At 35.6% G+C, this 23,203-nt stretch overlaps 1 protein-coding gene across 2 annotated transcripts in view; it reads left to right on the forward strand.

Annotated features, from left to right (window-relative positions):
- The window catches only part of LOC150104151 (cyclin-I-like), a 71,189-nt gene that overhangs the window by 19,058 nt on the left and 28,928 nt on the right, over positions 1-23,203 (forward strand). For both annotated transcript variants that reach the window (XM_090397296.1, XM_090397295.1), the window contains 2 exons: positions 12,941-13,015; positions 15,131-15,271. In XM_090397296.1, the coding sequence (XP_090253422.1) occupies positions 12,941-13,015; positions 15,131-15,271 (216 nt within the window). The remainder of the gene's footprint in view (positions 1-12,940; positions 13,016-15,130; positions 15,272-23,203) is intronic.

Consider the following 23,203-nt stretch of genomic DNA (forward strand, 5'->3'; position numbering starts at 1 on the left):
AATTGAATGACTAGAACTGAGATTTAAGTAAAAGGGTTTTAATATTAAAACATTGCTAGTTTTGGCTTGTAACAGCCTTCTTCAGGTGACATCATAAAAGAAAGAAAATACACTAAAACACTGAAGCTTAAATAAACTAAGAACATCATAGAGAGTCTATACATAATTCACATTAAAATGTTGTGGTTGTGTTTAAAGCTGTTCTTTCGTTTGTTGTATTGTTGTGAAAGTACGTGCTAGTAGCATCTCATGAACGCCAGTGCGTGATTATAGCTGAATGACTATCTTGGAGGTTGTAGCTCAAGTTATTATTTAGATAAATAGGATTGAAAATGATTTCCCTAGATTCTACGATTTTTCTCACTAGTTCATCATTGCAACGGAAGATGTTAGTAGATTTTTCCCAGCAGACTTTGTGACTTTGGCTTTCATCATTAGGATTAGCCGAGAAAAGGATATGACTTGATAATGCACTGGCTCGCTGTCTCTTGTAAGTAATGTCCCTCATGTGTTCTTCCATACGCAATTCGACAGATTTGTCTGTCTGTGCCCGAAATAAGGAATATCACGATCACACAATATTTTATATACACCTGGGTATTTTAGATGATGATGGCAAGGTTTTGGTTGGCTTATTAAGAAACAGATTTTTGGAAGTGGAGTGAACAAGGTTCTGATATTGTATTTTCTTAGAACTTTGGCTAATTTATGTGAAACTGTACTTATATAAGGAATAGATATATTGCCTTTGAATCTATTTGTTTTTTTTCTGAGCAATGTCTACGAGGATTAAGAAGTCCCATCATTTCCCTCCTCATAAGCTTGGAATAATTTCCACCTTGGGACATAGAGTCCGTTCTCTTCTGGATGACCCAAATGAACTTCTTTCAGAAATAAACCATCTGAAAACTTCTTTCAAAGTTAATGGATATTCCAAGAGAATCATTGAAAAATTCCTTCTTAATCCTCCTAGACATCGCTCAGAAGAAACAAATAGATTCAAAGGCAATATATCTATTTCTTACATAAATACAGTTTCACATAAATTATCCAAAGTTCTAAGAAAATACAATATCAGAACCTTGTTCACTCCACTTCCAAAAATCCTTTTTTTAACAAGCCACCCAAAACCTTGTCATCATCATCTAAAATACCCTGGTGTGTATAAAATATTCTGTGATTGTGATATTCCTTATTTCGGGCACACAGACAAATCTGTCGAATTGCATATGGAATAACACATGAGGGACATTACTTACAAGAGACAGCGAGCCAGTGCATTATCAAGTCATATCCTTTTCTCGGTTAATCCTGATGATGAAAGCTAAAGTCACAAAGTCTGCTGGGAAAAATCGTAGAATCTATGGAAATCATCTTCAGTCCTATTCATCTAAATAATAACTTGAGCTACAACCTCCCAGATAATCATTAAGCTGTAATCATGTACTGGCGTTCATGAGATGCTACTAGCATGTACTTTTCCAACAATACAAGACTGGTTATTACTAACACCATGTTCCAACATAAAATGTGCACAAATTCACATGGAGAGAAGAGGCAAGGAATAAGAAAAGTCTCATTGACTATGTTATTGTTGATAGTGATGTTTTCTCCCTGGTGCAGGACACCAGAGTGTACAAAGGATTTGAAATTGGAAGTGATCGCTATTTAGTGTTGAGCAGGATAAAATTTAATTTCATATTGAAAAGAATAACACGTAAGAAAGTTTTTTAAAGCGAATAAAAGTTGAGCATCTCTCACATGTGCACTGTAGACTAAAATACACAAAGATTATTGGAAAAAAAAAATGAATGAGTTTGAGAATAGGAATCAAATTTGAGATGCAGTGAAAGCCTTGAAGAAAATCCTGATTAATTCTGCTAGAGAGGCATGTGGTGAAGTTGTCTGCAAGGATAGAAAAATTAGAACTCCATGGTGGACACAGGAAGTTAAAGAGGCAGTGAAGGAAAAGAAGAAAGCATATCAAAAGTTCCTGGTAAATAAGTCAGCTTGCTCTTAGAGAATACAGAGACGAATGCTAAACACTGTGCAAAACTATATAAACAAAAGTCATGGGAGGACTTTGGCAAGAATATGGAAAATAAATATCAAGAAGGTGGCAAAATATTCTGGAGGTTCTTGAAGAAGCTTAGGAATGGAGGAAAGAATGCTGTAAAAGGAGTTAGAGATGATAAAGGTGACATGAAAACAGGAGAAAAAGATATCCTTGAAGTATGGAGTAATTACTTTGAAAAACTGCTAAATGAAACAAGCAGTGATGACAGCACAGTGGTAAAAAAGCACTTACCATGCATGCAGTCAGGAATACATATCCATTCTTGAAGTGGAAAAAAGGCATCAAAGGCTTGAAATGTGGAAAGCAGCAGGAGTAGATGATATTCGACCAGAAATGCTGAAGTATGGTGGTATAAGAGTCTTACAGTGGCTGCACTGCATAGTTCAGAAAGCCTGGACAGAAGGACGAATTCCCGATGATTAGAGTAGTGCTCTCATAGTACCCATATATAAAAAGGGGAATAAAACTGAATGTGAGAATTACAGAGATATTTCCCTATTGAGTGTTCCTGGCAAGATCTATGCAAGTATACTTGAGAAACGGTTGAGAAGAATTTTTGAAGAAAAGCTTGGTGAAGAACAAGCTGGATTCAGGCCAAATAGAGGCTGTCAGGATCAGATCTTCACTTTACGACAAATAGTCGAGAAAGCATGGGAATATAACAAAGATCTGTATTTAAGTTTTGTCGATTTGGAAAAGGCATATGACAAGGTGCCAAGAGAGAAGTTATTCGATACGCTACATTTATATGGTGTCAATGGGGCATTATATCAAGCAGTACTTAGTCTTTATTTGAGTTGTAAGTCAGCAGTTAGAATTGAAGGAAGTACAGGAAGATGGTTTAATGTTAAATTTGGTGTGAGACAAGGATGTACATTATCCCCTCTGTTATAGATTATCTATATGGATCACATTATGAAGGAAAGTGGTATTAAACATGATGTCAAAATTGGAGATGTTAATGTCAGCGCTTTGCTTTATGCGGATGATGTTATATTTCTAAATAAATCCACTACAAGTCTGCAAGATTCTCTGACTAAATTGAATAACTGTTGTAATAGATATGGCATGAAGGTCAGCAATAAAAAGACAATCATCATCATCATCATCATCAAATTCCTGCCATGTACCCTCAAGGGGTGTACAGGATATGACAGTACTACATGAAAAAATTACATCATTACTAACTTCCTATCTACAATTTTCCTCCAAATCAGTCTGTTACTTGTCAAGACTCCATCATTATCAGATCTTATATTTCTATCGTCTAAGGCACTTTGTACCGTATCAATCCACCTATATCTCGGTCTTCCTCTGGGTCGTTTTCCTGCCAACCTGGCAGAGAACACTTGTTTTGCTAATCTTTCCTCTCCCATTCTATTTAAGTGACCATACCATCTGAGATTAGCTCTGCTAACGCATTCCTGGATGCTGACAATGTCAAGTTCTTTCCTAATATCCTCATTTTTAATATGATATTGCCATTGATGCCATCTGTTCACGCCTCTAATCTTTCTCAGGACTCTCATATCGGCGGTCTCTAGTCTTTGGTCAAGTGTTTTACTTCTGACCCAGCTCTCAGATCCATAAGTTAAAATTGGTTTGAACACAGTCTTGTATACAGCTAATTTAGTGTTCCGACTAATTTCTTTCTTATTCCATATGAATTTATTCAATTGACTTCCCACGATACCAGCTTTGCTGATTCTGTTGTCTATTTCTATATTTAGTTTACCATCTTCAGTAAAAATTGTGCCTAAGTAGCTGAAATGTTTTACTTGTTCCACAGGTTCTCCATTCACAACACAGTTGACATTTTCAATGATTCTGCCTATTTTCATTGTCTTTGTCTTTTTATTGCTGACCTTCATACCATATCTATTACAACAGCTATTCAATTTAGTCAGAGAATCTTGCAGACTTGTAGCGGATTTATTTAGAAGTATAACATCATCCGCATAAAGCAAAGAGCTGACATTAACATCTCCAATTTTGATATCAGGTTTAATACCACATTCCTTCATAATGTGATCCATATAGATAATGAATAACAGAGGGGATAATGTACATCCTTGTCTCACACCAGATTTAACATTAAACCATCTTCCTGTACTTCCTTCAATTCTAACTGCTGACTCACAACTCAAATAAAGACTAAGTATTGCTTGATATAATGCCCCATTGACACCATATAACTGCAGCGTATTGAATAGCTTCTCTCTTGGCACCTTGTCATATGCCTTTTCCAAATCGACAAAACTTAAATACAGATCTTTGTTATATTCCCATGCTTTCTCGACTATTTGTCGTAAAGTGAAGATCTGATCCTGACAGCCTCTATTTGGCCTGAATCCAGCTTGTTCTTCACCAAGCTTTTCTTCCACAATTCTTCTCAACCGTTTCTCAAGTATACTTGCATAGATCTTGCCAGGAACACTCAGTAGAGAAATACCTCTGTAATTCTCACATTCAGTTTTATTTCCCTTTTTATATATGGGTACTATGAGAGCTCTACTCCAATCATCGGGAATTCTTCCCTCTGTCCAGGCTTTCTGAACTATGCAGTGCAGCCACTGTAAGACTCTTATACCACCATACTTCAGCATTTCTGGTCGAATATCATCTACTCCTGCTGCCTTTCCACATTTCAAGTCTTTGATGGCTTTTTCTACTTCAAGTATGGATATGTATTCCTGACTGCACGCCTGGTCAGTGTTTTTTATTACTGTGCTGTCATCCCTGCTTGTTTCATTTAGCAGTTTTTCAAAGTAATTACTCCATACTTCAAGGATATCTTTTTCTCCTGTTTTCATTTCACCTTTATCATCTCTAATTCCTTTTACAGCACTCTTTCCTCCATTCCTAAGCTTCTTCAACAACCTCCAGAATATTTTGCCACCTTCTTGATATTTATTTTCTATATTCTTGCCAAAGTCCTCCCATGACTTTTGTTTAGCTAGTTTTACACACTGTTTAGCTTTCTTACATTTGTCTCTGTATTCTGTAAGAGTAAAAGCTGACTTATTTGCTAGGAACTTTTGATATGCTTTCTTCTTTTCCTTCACTGCCTCTTTAACTTCCTGTGTCCACCAGGGAGTTCTGATTTTTTTATCCTTGCACACAACCTCACCACATGCCTCTCTGGCAGAATCAATCAATGTTTCCTTCAGAGTTTGCCACTGAATCTCCAAGGTTTGATTCCTGTTCTCAAACTCTTTCATTTTCTTTTCAATAATATTTCTGTATTTTAGTCTACAGTTCACATCTGAGAGCTGCTCAACTTTTATTCGCTTTAAAACTTTCTTACATGTTATTCTTTTCAATATGAAATTCAATTTTATCCTGCTCAAGACTAAATAGTGATCACTTCCAATTTCAAATCCTCTGTACACTCTGGTGTCCTGCACCAGGGAGAAAACATCACTATCAACAATAACATAGTCAATGAGACTTTTCTTATTCCTAGCCTCTTCTCTCCATGTGAATTTGTGCACATTTTTATGTTGGAACATGGTGTTAGTAATAACCAGTCCATGTCCTGAGCAGAAATCCAACAGATATTTGCCATTATTATTAGCTTTGCTCTTTTCTCCAAATTTTCCCAAAATATTTTTGTATGTCTCACAATCATTTCCTACTCTACTATTTAGATCCCCAACAAGGACCAACTTTTCCTTTTTCATTGTGTCAGTTGCTTTTTCTAAAGCCTCAAAAAATTCCTCCACTTCTACCTTAGTAGAACCTTCTGTGGGACCATAGGCACAAATAAGTCTCATTGTCCAGTTCCCCATTCTCATATTTGCCCACATTACTCTACTTGAGACTGACTGCCATTCAAACAAAGACAATGAAAATAGGCAGAATCATTGAAAATGTCAACTGCGTTGTGAACGGAGAACCTGTGGAACAAGTAAAACATTTCAGCTCTTTAGGCACAATTTTTAGTGAAGATGGTAAATTAAATATAGAAATAGACAACAGAATCAGCAAAGCTAGTATGGTGGGAAGTCAATTGAATAAATTCATATGGAATAAGAAAGAAATTAGTTGGAACACTAAATTAGCTGTATACAAGACTGTGTTCAAACCAATTTTAACTTATGGATCTGAGAGCTGGGTCAGAAGTAAAACACTTGACCAAAGACTAGAGACCGCAGATATGAGAGTCCTGAGAAAGATTAGAGGCGTGAACAGATGGCATCAATGGCAATATCATATTAAAAACGAGGATATTAGGTAAGAACTTGACATTGTCAGCATCCAGGAATGCATTAGCAGAACTAATCTCAGGTGATATTGTCACTTAAACAGAATGGGCGAAGAAAGATTAGCAAAACAAGTGTTCTCTGCCAGGTTGCCAGGAAAACGACCCAGGGGAAGACCGAGATATATGTGGATTGATATGATACAAAGTGCCTTAGACAATAGAAATATAAGATCTGATAATGTTGGAGTCTTGACAAGTAACAGACTGATTTGAAGGAAAATTGTAGATTGGAAGTTAGTAATGATGTAATTTTTTTTCATATAGTACTATCATATCCTGTACACCCCTTGAGGATACATGGCAGGAATTTGATGATGACCTTTTTACTTAAATCTCGGTTCTAGTCATTCAATTCTTTTAATATATATATATATATTTTTTTTTTTTTTAAATAATTGAATGACTAGAACCGAGATTTAAGTAAAAAGGTTTTAATATAAAAACATGACTAGTTTCGGTTGTAACAGCTTTCATCAGGTGACATTATAAAAGAAAGAAAAAAGAAAAAAAACACTAAAACACTGAAGCTTAAATAAACTATGAAAATCATAGAGAGTCTCTATACATAATTGACATTTTAAATTGTTATGGTTGTATTTAAAGCTGTTCTTTCGTTTGTTGTATTGTTGGGAAAGTACGTGCTAGTAGCATCTCATGAACGCCAGTACATGATTATAGCTGAATGACTATATGGGAGATTGTAGCTCAAGTTATTATTTAGATGAACAGGATTGAAGATGATTTCTCTAGATTCCATGATTTTTCTCTCCAGTTCATCATTGCAACGGAAGATGTTAGTAGTTTTTCCCAACAGACTTCGTGACTTTGGTTTTCATGATTAGGATTAGCCGAGAAAAATATATGACTGGTTAATGCACTGGCTCGCTGTCTCCTGTAAGTAATCCCTCATGTGTTCTTCCTTACACAATTCGACAGATTTGTTTGTCTACCCAAAATAAGGAATATCACAATCGCACAATATTTTACACCAGAGCATTTGAGATGATGATGATGATGACAAGGCTTTGGGTGGCTTATAAGAAATGGATCTGTGGAAGTGGAGTGAACAAGGTTCTGATATTGTATTTTCTTAGAACTTTGGATAATTTATGTGAAACTGTACTTATGTAAGGAATAGATATATTGGCTTTGAATCTATTTGTTTCTTCTGAACAATGTCTAGGAGGATTAAGAAGGAATGATTCTCTTGGAATATCCATTAACTTTGAAAGGAGTTTTGAGATGGTTTATTTCTTTAAGAAGTTCATTTGGATCATCCAGAAGAGAACGGGCTCTATGTCCCAAGGTGGAAATTATTCCAAGCTTATGAGGAGGGAAGTGATGGGACTGACTATGCAGATATCTGTTGGTATGTGTGGGATTTCTATATATCGATATTTTGAGTTTACCAGAAAAGCGGGTCCGTTTGACATCAAGAAAAGGCAGGGAATTATCCGTTTCAAGCTCGGCAGTAAACTTAATACTATGATGTTTGCTATTGAGATGTTCGAGGAAAACCATTACTTTCCCAACAATACAACTAGCGAAAGAACAGTTTTAAATACATCCACAATGATTTAATGTCAATTATGTATAGAGACTCTCTATGATATTCATAGTTCATTTAAGCTTCAGTGTTTTTTCTTTCTTTTATAATGTCACCTGATGAAGGCTGTCACAAGCCAAAACTAGTCATGTTTTTATATTAAAACCTTTTTACTTAAATCTCCGTTCTAGTCATTCAATTCTTTTTAAAAAAATATGTATGTTAACTAAGTTAATGATCATTCTTTCATATATATGTATAACAGTTTGCAGTGTAGTTTTGCAGCCAACTTGTGCTCATATTACATCCAGCTTGTATGATTGGATGTGTGCTGTATCATTCCTTAATTGACAGTAGTATTAGACCTAATTTGTCTTAGCAAAATTACTTCTATGTAATTTTACTAAAATTACACAGAACCATAGAAAAAAGAGTGTAAAAGTGAACTGAAATGGCTAAAAGATTGATCTTTTTCTACAAAGTACCTATTTGGGAAATAGTCATGCCAAGTTCTTAGTCTTCCTCTTGACTTAAGTTTCTTAATGTTGGTCTATCTTTAAATTGATTATACATAGATACTGCTATCACCAGATGGATTATTTATAGATTTGTTTAAATTCTTGTTTGTGCATAAAGTAATACTTCAAATCTTATACCATAGAACAGTTTTTGTTGAAATGCTGGATTAATGGGATGAATGTACTTATGCACAAAACTTTCTGAATAGGTGAGCAACTATCAGCATTTCAGTTTAAAAAATATGAAAACCAGCATTCTTTTGTGTAAACTTTCTTCTTTCCCAGATTCCATCAGGAACGTTGGGAGTCTGTAAATGCTTTTCATTGGTTCCTTATCCTTGCTATTGGTCTTAGTTCAGCAAAACTCTTCTGCTCACATTCTGTTGAAGTCTATCTTTTCCAAGTATTTGTAGGATGTCCAAGCTTTCTCTTTCCTTTTGGATTCCATTTCAGGACTGCATGACAGCTTTCCTAAGTGTATATCAAATCCATCTAAATTTTCCTTTTCTAATTTCAAGGTTGACTTTTTGCTGATTTGTCCTTTTCCACAGGTCTTCATCAGTAATAATTTGTGGCCACCAAATTCAAAGTATTTTCCACAGACATTGGTTTATGAATGTTTGTAGTTTTCTTTGTATTTCCTTTGAAACCAACCACATTAATTTTGCATCCATATAAAAGAACTGATTTAATACATGCATAACTGGTAATTAGCTTATGGAATTAACAATGCATATAAAGGATATTAATTAAAGACAACTTTAATGAAATGAATAACTTCAATATTTCGTCAATGTCACGTTGCCATCTTCAGGAACATAAAAATATGGTATGTGCACGCAGGCACTAACAAAAACAAATGAGGAAGAAGGCAAGAAACTAATATTGTTCCTGAAGTCCATATGGTGCCCTCTGGTGGGCTAATTTGGTTGTCTTGGCCGTTGGGCTCCCAAATTTGGGGTAGTTTCATGCACCCAAATTTGTTGAGGTTTGGAATGTTTTTTAGAGCTGCTGATGATTCCTAGAATAATCTTTCATACTTAAACTTGCTGTGGTGTATTATTTTAGTTTTCTTCCAACGAATTCTATGGTGGGTATCTAAGGCATGGTCTGCCAGCCCAGAGTGGCTGTACTGGTGAAACTGGATGTAGTCTTTGTGTTCTGTAATCCTGATATTTGTTGTCCTGCCTGTTTGGCCAAAATAGGACAATTTGCAGCTGCAAGGGACCTGGTGTATACCAGATAGGACTAGGGGAAGTGGTAGCGTGGATAAGGGATGCCAACTTTTTATATGGTCTATAACAAGAAGTCGGGTCATATTTTTTGAGGATATTGGTTATTTTCTCAGAGGTGCACAGTAAACCACAACCCCCACCCCCTCCACAATAAAGATTAGTCCAAATCTATCACCATCCCCTACATCCAGGGTACATTAGAGATACCTGCCTAGTAGCAGGTGGCACCCCCTTTTGCCTTGATGACGGTCCAGGGCACGTATATCTCTCTCGACAGCATCCCAGATGTGTTCAATAGGATTGAGGTCAGGGGGCTAGCCAAGCATCCTCATGTCCATGGAGTGTTCATCCACCCACTCGGCCACAATTCAGAAGTGGTAGGCCGGTGCATTGTCTTGCTGTAGGTACAGGTCTCCTGCAGGGTGCTGTAGGCACAGAAATAGGTGCACATGATCTGACAGCAGTTCCCTATATCGTTCGCGGTGAGGGATGATGGTAGATGCACCATGGGACCCATTTCATTCCACATAAACAGTTCCCATACGAGGATACCACCACCACTGGCCTGAACTGTACCCTGCTGGCACGAAGGATCCATCGCTTCATGTGCTTGGCGATGCACTCATACCCCTGCCCAACGTGTACCTCGACTCATCAGTCCGAGTGACCTTTTTCCATGCGTCGAGGGTCCAATGGCGGTGTTCCTGTGCCAATTGCTAATCGTCGTGCCTTGTGATGGACGTTGGCTTCTGTACCCCATAGCGAGGAGATGGTTCTGGATGGTGTGGCTACTCGCACGTCGTTATTGTCTAGCATTGAATTGGTGAGTGATCTGTGGTCCGTCTATCCGAGCTAGCTGCCGCTGTCATTGACACGTTGTACACCATGGCAGTTTTCCCTGGCAGCTGTGGTTTTACCCAATTCCATGTACTCATGGTACACTCTTGACAGTGGCCTGTGAAAAGTCCAGTGCCTGCATGACTTCAGAGATGGAGTGCCCCATACGCCTGGCTCCGACTATCTGGCCATGATCAAATTCGCTGAGATCTCGAGTCTTCCCCCATTCTGTGCTCGACTATTACTTAGACAGTCAGTACAAGGTTTGACGACATCCCCGTCATGCGCCACATGGTACTATTCCATTCGCCGGGGCAACCACAGCACCATTTCACCAACACAGCAGGTATCTCTAATTCAACTGCTCGTGCATGTGTGTGAGTCACTTATAACAATATTTATATAAAGTAGATTGGAGATACCTTAGGTGAGTGATATTTTTCTGTGTATAATAGATTTAAATCATATTTCTAAAGACCTGCATATCAGTAAGTGATAATTATAATGATCTCTGTTGTTTGACCTTCAGATAACCTGCAACTTCACTTAACACTTCAATGGCATTAATATTTTGTCTGGCTCCTGGAGGAGCCAGACAAATTGAGAATATTATATGCAGGTTTAGTTCATATCCCTGTTATAAACTTCAAAGGCATATTCTACATTTCAAAACCCAAATAGGTCCCAATAAATGCTGGTCCATAAATATCTCATTTCCAAAATACAGCCCTTTGTACTGGCACCACAAATATTACAACCCCCATTACACGTGTGTGTGTGTGTGCGCGCGCACGCGCATGCACACACACACACACAATACAAAATGTCAAGAAATAAATGTAAATCCCTAGAAAGTTGCTGGCTGGTGTCTGAGGCAGTGTATGCATATTCAGGTATGTTCATGCAGTTTATCAACATTCTTCACTTGTGGGATAGAATGCACCAGTGATTTCAAATGGAACCATAAAGATGTCAGGTGACAAAGGTGGCCATTCAATTTGCTACCTCAACCGATCCATCTTTCAGGTAACTTTCAATCAAGATAACCTCCAGTCTTACAACTGGTATGTGAAATATTATTACAAATACCTCATATAAACCACTTGTTTCTCTTCTGTAGCAAGGGAACATCAAGCACATAATGGAAAATGCCTTCTAGCAGTTTTGCCAAAAAAAAGTCATAACACGGAAGCTATTTGACAAATATAGATCTTTATTGTAGAAAGTTTTTTTTCACTTAAATTCACTTTATTACAACATAAATTATATTGAATGAGAATATAATTTGTTCTTATATTTTATCCAAGTGTGTCAGAACATAAAGTGCATCACTGTCACAGATGGAATGCAGCAGCCAACAATCTGCCTGATAAAATAAGTCATGGACCTATCACGTGTTATATTCTTTTGATCCTGGTGAAATAGCAAATATGACAGTCTACTTGAACATTGTTATTAACCAGGTTTATCCTTTTATGCTTGCAGTGTGCATATCATTTTGGAATGGTTTTAGAAACATACAATTTTACCATATTTTAATGATCTACTCATTTTCTGGATTACAACTCAGCATGTGGTATGAGTTGGATTGAGTGGTAGTCCACATTAATCAAACACTTGCACAAAAGATGATTGCCTGACAGATCTGATCTGAGGAATGCAAATAGTACTATTTAATGTTAGGTGTACCTAATGCTCTTCTTAAGCTTTCACTAACCGTTAAGGTTCTTAGCTGCAGACTTCACAACCATGACTGTCTCAAGGACGAGGATAAGGTGGTTGGCCCTATGCTTTTCGGTGTGTCCTATGTCTATAGGTGCATATGTTCAGCACCAATTTGCCTGTTTTGAGGAAGAAAAACCAGAATTCTGGGTGAAAAAACTCCTACCAGATTCCTCACATCTTGGACGGGAATTGAATCCAGGTCTTTCCGACCAAAGGGCTTCAGTCTATACTGACTGAGCTATGGAGGCTCTCAATGCCTAATGTTAGGTGTACCTAATACCCAATGTATACCTAATGTTAGGTGTACATTAGGTGTTAGGTCACTAAATATAAGTTGTGTATCTGTGTGTGTACATTAATAGTATAATATTAATGCATTAATTTGTAGATAGAAAATTTAAAAACAATTGGTGTTTATTTACCAAAAACAAAATTATCTTAAGTTTTAAATGTTGCACTCCTTTCTCTACTATAATGGCAATTTATAAAATTTAAAAAAATTTTATAGGTAAATTTTTTTTTACCTATGAAATTGTATGCAGAATTGCTTTAATTAGTAATCAGTGCAGATATTTTCATAATTCATTTCAACAACAGGCATATATTACCATTTAAATTTCTGTCTGGTTCCCAAAGTTTTAAGATGTGAGTAAATGACAAATTACATCCAAAATTACTGAGCAAGAAACATGTTTATATTAATACTATTTTTATTTTGTTTTTTAAAAAAAACAGGCACGTCCTAAGTATCTGAAATGTATTGCTATATCATGTTTCTTTGTGGCGTCAAAATTTACAGAAGAGGAAGAGGTATGTATTAAAGTATGTGTATATAACTTTAAATACAAATTCATACACAGTATATTATAACTGCAAGATCTAATTACTCCAGACTACTGAAGTTTGCTTACATAATTACTATACCATATCCTAGAATGTTGCAACAGTCATTTTCAGTAATGAAAACATCAAATCTAATAACAGTAATCATATACAAAACATGTTTTTATATTTCACAAAAGCTTTTGATATTCTTACATTTAAGAGTTGATTGGAGTTCTGCATGAAGCAGTGCAGTGACTGCTTGCATTGCTTGTTGCCATCTGGTTAGCATTACCAGCAGTCATTGATTTAAGGTCTCTAATCTTAAGTACTCGTTCATTTAATGAATAAAAACTGTTGTTCTTTAATGAGTTAAAGAAGTACAGTATACTTTCTCTGATGTTATGCTTTCAAAAATTGACATGTAAGCAGAAGACATAATGATTAAATTATGGAATAAGTTGCTTTTTAGGAACGCAAGTTATTCTGTAATTTACTCATTACATTAGTTCTCAAATTGGCAGCAGTCATAGAAAGTTCTTTTTCACTTGAATAGAAATTTAATAGTAAAGATGCCAAGAAATAATATTCTTGTTTATTACACTTGGGTAAAAGGATTAAACATTTTGTGTATGAAATATCTTTGACTTGGCTACTTTTATGTAGAGGCTGATGACTTCACATACTTCTAAAGAATACTTCCTTTCAGAAGTGTATATTGTTATCATTATGGGAAGGGTCAAAAATCCAGACCACATGGCCTAAGATAGGGATGCAAGAGAGCCTGATTATATTAGGAGAAAGAAAAGACAGGTGAATAGTATGAGAGAGAGAGAAAAGGCCTCAACTCTTTTATATCACGTAGCGAAAGGCTATCCTTTTTCACCAGTCTTGTGCAGTTGAACAACCAAAAGACCAATTGAAACTAAAATCCAGAGGTGACTGGTACCTAGGTGGTTAGCATTATCTAAATTAACTGCCTTGAGTTGGCCTTCTCTGGCTGGGATTGCTGTCCTGTCATCATTGCACTTAACAAGACCTTTATTAATGTCTCATCAGTGGGAACCAGACCCAAGAGATACCAAGGTTGAATTACAGCAGAAGTCACATTTCTCATATACAAATATTGAAAGGTGTATTACCATATTATTGAGACTTTGGATCAATGAAAATTGTAGAAAGTTTTTTCACATAAAAATATAATTAGGCAACTTGTATCTAGATACTTGATGACTTCACATCAATAATCAAGGAACATATAAGACAAAAAAATTGAAACTTGATATGAATGTTACATTGTAGAACCTGTCCTTTGGAAGAACAAAAAAAAAAAAAAAAAGAGAGAGAGAGAACATCCTTTATGGAATAGCTTTATAAAGAAAGCTGTGAAGCATTATTATTATTTTATTTAATTAAAAATTTGTTGGCTTGCTGTCTCATTTACTGTATGGTGGCACTTTTTGAAATACTTATTTGTATTTTAATTGTGTTCCATTGTTAATGTACTGAAGATGCCTTAGATATTATGGTGAATATTTTACATCTAGCAAATTCAATTTCATGTAAGTTTTAGGTTCCATCTTTATTTTCACAGATATGGTAGAATAATGACATACTTGGCATAAAATAAGTCAGATTAATTGCTAATTGTAAAGAACACATTTTTATTGTATGTTCGTGTGTATTACAGATACAAAATACACAATGCATAAATGTTAGATTTCTAACTGAAAATCTAACAATTTTATACATTGTGGGATATGACTATATAAAATGAAGAAAATGACTCCTGCATTGATTTATCATTAGTATCTTCCTAGATCTTGCTTCTGATTAAGACTTCATTAATTGCTAACGCCATGGGTATTGACTCCTATGATATTTTTTCATTATGGGATATTTAAGCAATTGATGCAAAATTATCAGCCTCTGTATGCAAGTAGACCAGTTGTGAAGATACTTCACATGCAAACTTTGTTTGCTTTTGTTTTGTTAAATGATTAAAACAAGAATATGATTTCTTGTTTCTTATATAAAATCTGTATGTATGTATATAAAATCTGTATTATAGTCACAATTATAACTGGCTTCATTATACCCTAGATTGTTCCAACTATTCAGCAAGTAATTAGCATTAGTCGATGTGGTTGTAGTGTGTCTGAAGTTTTGAGGATGGAGCGTATTGTTCTTGAAAAGCTGTCTTGGAATTTGAGGAGAGTAACCATACTTGACTTTTTACATGTGGTAAGTTTATCTTCAGACTTCATAAATTTTTCTCAATATAAAGTTGTTTTAGATATTCAAGTCATTTTTTTTTAATATCTATAGATTATTTTTTACAGTGCTGTTGTTTCTAAGAAGTCTTATTTCTGCAGCTTTCTTATATGTTAATGGCAGCATTGTGATTTCACAAAATAGGGTTACAGAATTTTCTGCATGAAAATCCATCATTCACAAGAAGAAATTCTTATCTAATTCTTTTGTGAGATACTAAGAACATAAATGATATAGAATGATGAGAGAATGCACATTGAATGAGTTATTCCAAAAGGAAGTTGGTGTGGGAAGATATAGGTTGCCCACTCATTCCAAACTACATTAGCATGGCAAGTTACAATATGTTACAAAACATCCAGACCAGGAGATTACCAGTTTTTCAGGTTTTTAGTGCCTGTAACAACTGTCCCAGTGCTGAGGCATTCCTATCTCTGCTTGCTGTAATTGGATCTGCAGGGAACTGCTGTTAATGAAACTGCTGGATTATCAGAAAATGTACTATTCGTGCATTTTTTTTTTATATTTAATGCTGCCTCTTAATATCAACATTTGCAGGCATGTACTTGCACAAAGAATATACATATATTCCAGCAGTTACAATTTCCCAGTGCTTTTTTGTAAAACAATAGGTGCTTATGTATTCTTTGCTAGCAGGGAAGTTGCAAATTAAAATGATATCGCATACATAGGTCACATCACTAAAGGTGCCGGTATCCTATACTGTTGCACATCATTGCAAAAAAACTACAATTTCCTGTCGGTGTTTTTTCACAAATTTATCTGTTACTGTGGGAAGTTTTTGGACAAGTTTTGTTCATCATAAGACTTAAATCATCAGGAGCGAGTAGTGGTACATTAAAGTTCTACACAACAAAAGCTTATTAACAATTAATTACACATATTAGATGTTTTTGTAACTTCTCAACTGTTAAATATAATTTATAAACCAGAATACAAATGATAAATTCATTACTGTATATGCATGTTGGAACATTGTTAGTTGTTGCTATCATGTTCTGTACACATGCTATATCCTAGGCAAATGGCAGTTAAATTTTTGATGAAAGACCATACTTGATGTAAAATTAAACCTTGATTTTTATCGCATTGTGTAGGGATCCTAAGCATTTGCTAGGCTTCTTTAAATTTTCTTGAAACAATTATCAATATATGACATTATTGATGGCAAGTAATGGTTGTGTGGAATACCAGGCCTGATTTTTCAAAAATGGTTTTAAAACCATTAGGGTGCCTGATCCTCTTAATGGTATCTACTTCTATCTAGTGAAAGCACACCACAACTCAATATCACCAGAGTTAAAGATCGGTACTATCAACATAAGAAGCCTGAATGGCAAAGAAATGGAGCTAGCTGAGGAATTATATAAGTACCAGATTGGCATAATAGGGGTGACTGAAACAAAAAAGACAAAAACTGGTGAGATCTTTCTGAGCAATAAATACAAAATGTTATATTCACGCAATGACAATCAAGGAAAAGAAGGAGTAGCTATAGTATTCAACACAAACTACAAGGCTAATCTTCTTGAATGGCAGGCAGTCTCAAGTAGAGTGATGTGGGCAAATATGAGAATGGGGAATTGGACAATGAGACTTATTTTTGCCTATGGTCCCGCAGAAGGTTCTAAAGTAGAAGTGGAGGTATTTCTTGATGTTTTAGAGAAAGCAATTGACACAATGAAAAAGGAAAAATTGGTTCTTGTTGAGGATCTAAATAGCAGAGTAGTAAATGATGACTGTCAGACATACAAAAATATTTGGTAAAATTTGGAGAAAAGAGCAAACCTAATAATAATGGCAAATACCTGTTGGATTTCTGCTCAGGACATGGACTGGTTATTACTAACACCATGTTCCTACATAAAAATGTGCACAAATTCACATGAAGAGAAAAGGCGAGGAATAAGAAAAGTCTCATTGACTATGTTATTGTTGATAGTGATGTTTTCTCCCTGGTGCAGGATACCAGAGTGTACAAAGGATTTGAAATTGGAAGTGATCACTATTTAGTCTTGAGCAGGATAAAATTTAATTTCATATTGAAAAGAATAACATGTAAGAAATTTTAAAGCGAATAAAAGTTGGACATCTCTCACATGTGAACTGCAGACTAAAATACACAAAGATTATTGGGGAAAAAATGAATGAGTTTGAGAACAGGAATCAAATTTGAGATGCAGTGCAAGCTTTGAAGAAAGTCCTGATTGATTCTGCTAGAGAGGCATGTGGTGAAGTTGTCTGCAAGGATAGAAAAATTAGAACTCCATGGTGGACACAGGAAGTTAAAGAGGCAGTGAAGGAAAAGAAGAAAGCATATCAAAAGTTCCTGGCAAATAAGTCAGCTTGTGCTCTTAGAGAATACAGAGACAAATGTAAGACAGCTAAACAAAAGTCATAGGACGACTTTGGCAAGAACATAGAAAATAAATATCAAGAAGGTGGTGAGATATTCTGGAGGTTGTTGAAGAAGCTTAGAAATGGAGGAAAGAGTGCTGTAAAAGGAGTTAGAGATGATAAAGGTAACATTAAAACAGGAGAAAAAAGATATCCTTGAAGTATGGAGTAATTACTTCGAAAAATTGCTAAATGAAACAAGCAGTGAGAGCACAGTGGTAAAAAACACTCAACAGGAATACATATCCATACTTGAAGTAGAAAAAGCAATCAAAGGCTTGAAATCTGAAAAGGCAGCAGGAATAGATGATATTCGTCCAGAAATGCTGAAGTATGGTGGTATAAAAGTCTTACAGTGGCTGCACTGCATAGTTCAGAAATAGACAGAGGGACGAATTCCCGATGATTGGAGTAGAGCTCTAATAGTAAGGAAAATAAAACTGAATGTGAGAATTACAGATATATTTCCCTACTGAGTGTTCCTAGCAAGATTTGTGCCAGTAGTATACTTGAGAAACAGTTGAGAAGAATTGTGAAAGAAAAGCTTAGTGCAGAACAAGCTGGATTCAGGCCAAATAGAGGCTGTCAGGATCAGATCTTCACTTTATGACAAATAGTTGAGAAAGCATAGGAATATAACAAAGATCTGTATTTAAGTTTTGTCGATTTGAAAAGGCATATGACAAGATGCCAAGAGAGAAGCTATTCAATACGCTATTAAATAACTGCCAATTAAGGCATATAACTGCCTTAATTGGCAGTTATATGGTGTCAATGGGGCATTATATCAAGCAATACTTAGTCTTCATTTGAATTGTAAGTCAGCAGTTAGAATTGAAGGTAGTACAGGAAGATGGTTTAATGTTAAATCTGGTGTGAGACAAGGATGTACGTTATTCATGATCTATGTGAATCACATTATGAAGGAAAGTGGTATTAATTATGATATCAGAATCAGAGATGTTAATGTCAGCTCTTTGCTTTATGCGGATGATGTTATACTTCTACATAAATCCACTACAAGTTTGCAAGATTCCCTGACCAAAATGAATAACTGTTGTAATAGATATGGCATTAATATTAGCAATAAAAAGACAGTGAAAATAGGTAGAATCATCGAAAATGTCAACTGTGTTGTGAACTGAGAACCTGTGGAAGAAGTAAAACATTTCAGCTACTTAGGCATGATTTTTTGTGAAGATGGTAAATTAAATGTAGAAATAGACAACAGAATGAACAAAGCTGGTATGGTAGGAAGTCAATTGAATAAATTCATATGGAATAAGAGAGAAATTAGTCGGAACACTAAATTAGCTGTATACAAGACTGTGTTCAAACCAGTTTTAACTTATGGATCTGAGAGCTGGATCAGAAGTAAAACACTTGACCAAAGACTAGAGACCGCAGATGTGAGAGAGTCCTGAGAAAGATTAGAGGCATGAACAGATGGCAATATCATATTAAAAACGAGGATATTAGGAAAGAACTAGACATTGTCAGCGTCCAGGAATGCGTTAGCAGAGCTAATCTCAGGTGGTGTGGTCACTTAAACTGAATGGGCGAGAAAAGATTAGCAAAACAAGTGTTCTCTGCCCGGTTGGCAGGAAAACGACCAAGATATAGATGGATTGATACAGTACAAAGTGCATTAGATGATAGAAATATAAGATCTGATAATGTTGGAGCTTGACAAGTAACAGACTGATTTGGAGGAAAATTGTAGATAGGAAGTTAGTAATGATGTAAATTTTTCATGTAGTACTATCATATCCTGTACATCCCTTGAGGGTACATGTCAGGAATTTCATGATAATGATGATGACTTGTCGTAATCCATAGAGATTGAAACAAATAAGGAGCACCGTATTGAGAAGGGGTTTAATAACACCATTCTTTGTGACGTGCAGAATCCTGTGAAATATATTGATCAATGAAAGATTATAGATATACAGGACTGGATAAGATGCCACCTGGGTAGCAGAATATCAAAGAAGGCTATTTTTTTTTATATGTAGGGTGCGAATTGATTTTTGTTAGAAAAAAGAACCAGAAAACAAAGATATCAACATGGTGTATGGAGGAGAACAGTCTTCCTGATGTTCTAAATAATAACTGGTAATAAAGCATTTGTACATTGCAAGAAGACATAGCCAACTACATGCATAAACTTACTATGTGCACTCTAGGCAGGAATAAGTTGTCTAATGCTGCACTTGACCTTAGAGGTGAAACATGAGAATTTCTGATATTATCTTTTTTGGTTTTGGATGGGCATGCCAAAAATTATGTCATAGGCTTAGATTGAAACTAAACTGTATTGAGGGTAGGAAAAGAATCTTTTACTATCACACTGTTTAGTATCCCCTTCCCCCAAATAGTGTATGCTATGAAATGACTTTTTTTTTTTAAATGTTGGGCCTGTACATGAGAGGTTGGTTGATCTACCTATAGTACGGGGGGGTGACCAACTCTGTGTACTTTTGGAGCCAAAATAATTCCATAAAACTTAGAGCCACAACCTTTGACCGTTGTTGGCCTCTCATACCCATGAACATGTGACAGGCGGGAGTAAGTGAGTATGTGCATTGCAAGGTGGGGATGCAGAAGCTGTCACTACATGTTAGTTACATGTCAGGCGCTCATCTGTTGGAATTCTTCAACATGTTGTTGTGCGAGTCCATTAACAGCACTTGTTATTGTTGAACTCTTTTTCGAGTGCTTCGAAATTCTACATAAAAAAACATAAATATGAAGAGGAACACTGAAATTTTAGGCCAGAATGGGAAGAGGAGTTTCTTTTTGTGAAATGACAAAGTAAACGAATGTAAATTGGTTTACCTTGTTTACGAAAGTAAACCACATATGCTGTGAAGCACTATCTTCGACTCTTAAGTTTATTAACTTTATTATAGATCTGTTTTAAACGATGAATATTTGAACGAGCTTGTAAGAACTGCTTTGACTAATTACACCTAATTTTAAGGAGCTTACTAAGAAAATGGTTACAAGGAATGCCTCTACTAGTAAATAAGTAACAAATTATTTCAACTTTAAAATTATTCTAATTGTTAAAAGTAAACTTCATTTAATGTGTTTCGAACTAAACTTTTTTTTTTTGTTGTTGTTCTTCTTTTTTGTTGTCTCTTTATTTTTTCCTGGTAGAGCATGAAGAGCCACATGACGCATGTGGCTTGAGCCACGTTATGGCTACCCCTGCTATAGTATATTAGTACCGTATATGGGTAGTGAGTTGGAAAGGAGGAACATTTTTTACATTTGATTTAAAAGATTGTATATTGTATTCCTTTGGAAACGCAACAGGGGGAAGACTGTTTCACAATACAGCAGTTGCAGAGATAAAGGAGGAGAAAAAGAAATTTGTTCTTTTTCTCCTCCTTTCTGTGGGTTTCAAGGTGCATTATGAAGGGATGTTGAGCAGCAGTGCTTGTGTTCCAATGAGCTTAGTACTAAGTGGGGGAATTATTGATGCTATTTCAGATGAACATTACCCATGGAAATATTTGTAGAATATACACATTGTGAAAACCAAATGTTTGTGTGAAAGTGTGGGGAGTGAGTTGGTAAGAGATGGGTCATTAATGATAGCTGTTGCAGAAGATTATGTGAATACCCTATTCTCAAACTGCCTACCATTGACAACTTAATTAGCACAACGAAGTATGCAAATTAAATTACTATAGTTGTGTAGTACTAAAAAATGGATTGTTGTTTCAGAGTTCAGACTTCTGAGGTGTTATTGTTTGCTGTTGTGTTGGTTATGTCAGTTCATACAACTGCATCACAATTAGAGCATGCAAATTAACTTTAGCTAAAAGTTAATAAATTTAAAGTATAAAGAATATAATGCAGGTATATGAAAAAATGATGGAAAGGAATCGGGTATTGCTGAGAAGGGTTATACATCTGCATTCTCTTAACCAGAGGCTTAGAACATCAGCTGTAGAGATTTGTTCCAGAACATATGCATGATGCATAGCTTCAGTTTCCATAGGCCTGCTGCATATAAGCCAGTCGTCTCTCTGAACAATGCCTGGGTTCAAATCCAGTCTAAGATGTGAAGAACCTTTATAATGGTTTTTCATCTGGAGGTGAGTTAACAGTTGCATACAGAGATAGTGAGTTTTCCCTCCAAGAAACTTGGGTTTTCATCTGGCAAAATTAAGATTGGTCAGAAAAACCCATGCAGTTTAGACCTTCATGCCGGCATCATAGTCATCATCAAAGTGCCAACCACCCTTAACGATGCTTGGGTTAACTTGTATGGTCCTTACCTTGATTGAAATAGTAGACCATTGAAATGCTTTATATGGTGCTATGAATCACAGTACACTTTGAATAGGACTGACTGGTTTGAGCATAGGAATGTGAAAGAAATAGTAATACAGCAGTGTAGTGTTTCATTTGTTAAGAATGTTTGCAGTACTATTATGGTGTGAGGAGTTTTTCATTAAGGTTAGGATCAGTAGTGCCTGGAAAAATTAATACCAGATATTTTTGCAGTTTTATTTGGCTGTACTATAGTGGTTGGGAAAACAACCTGTTTAGTAGTGGCAGTATTAATTCAGTCTTTTTTTTTTTTTTTTTTTTGCGAGGACTGTGACAGCAGGGTTTGAGGAAATGGTGGTGCAAAGCTTAGACTGGCCAATGTTTCACAATTGCCAATCTGAACCTTACTACACCTACACAAATGTCTAAGAGACTAAGCCAGTGCATCCAGTTTTGTTACATGGACTGGTATTTTGGTGGAGAAATGAGCTAAAATATAATTTGGTTCATCAACATCTAGCAGAATCTTTACCCAGGAGAGTGGTATCTGAAGGCCAGCACTGCATGATATTTGTGAAAATAGTTTATGAATCCCAAGTTTTGTAATATAGTGCTTTATAGTTCATTTTTTCTTTAATATATTAGACTCAATTGCCTATTATTGTCAAGTAACTTAGTTATGATTTGACTGTAAACCTAATTTATGTTTTGATAAGATGATTAATCCAGTCTACATAGTTTGCTGTGTTGGTGTTCTCTAACCATTTTGTCTATTTTGCAAAATTCACAATAAGATTCCAGGAAGGGGAAAACCCTTGTGCCATATGGTACGAGATTGCTAACATTCCTTCATTTGAAAAGCTTTTATATAAGTTTTATGTCCTAAATAGCAAATGAACTTGCATCTTAGTGTGTACTACCCACAGTGTTATAGCCATTTAAATCTCCCATAATTGAATATGGGAGATGGTTAATGTAGGATGAGATAAAGTCAGTCTGTTTATTGTCTTCAGTATACCCGAGTGGTGCATCCAGAGGGGGGGTGGCAAGGGGAAGGGCCCCTTGCCATCAAGAAAAAGGAAAAAAACACTAGAAAATTTTTTTAAAATCTTTTCCTAATTAAAATTCATTTTTTTTTTTTTTATTTATATTGTGCCGTACCTTCTATTTCTATACTACTTATGAATTAGCGATCAT

The sequence above is a fragment of the Typopeltis vanoorti genome, chromosome 8 (genome assembly GCF_054136105.1).
Source record: "Typopeltis vanoorti isolate ZY-2024b chromosome 8, IOZ_Tvanoo_1.0, whole genome shotgun sequence".
Classification (NCBI taxonomy): domain Eukaryota; kingdom Metazoa; phylum Arthropoda; class Arachnida; order Uropygi; family Thelyphonidae; genus Typopeltis; species Typopeltis vanoorti.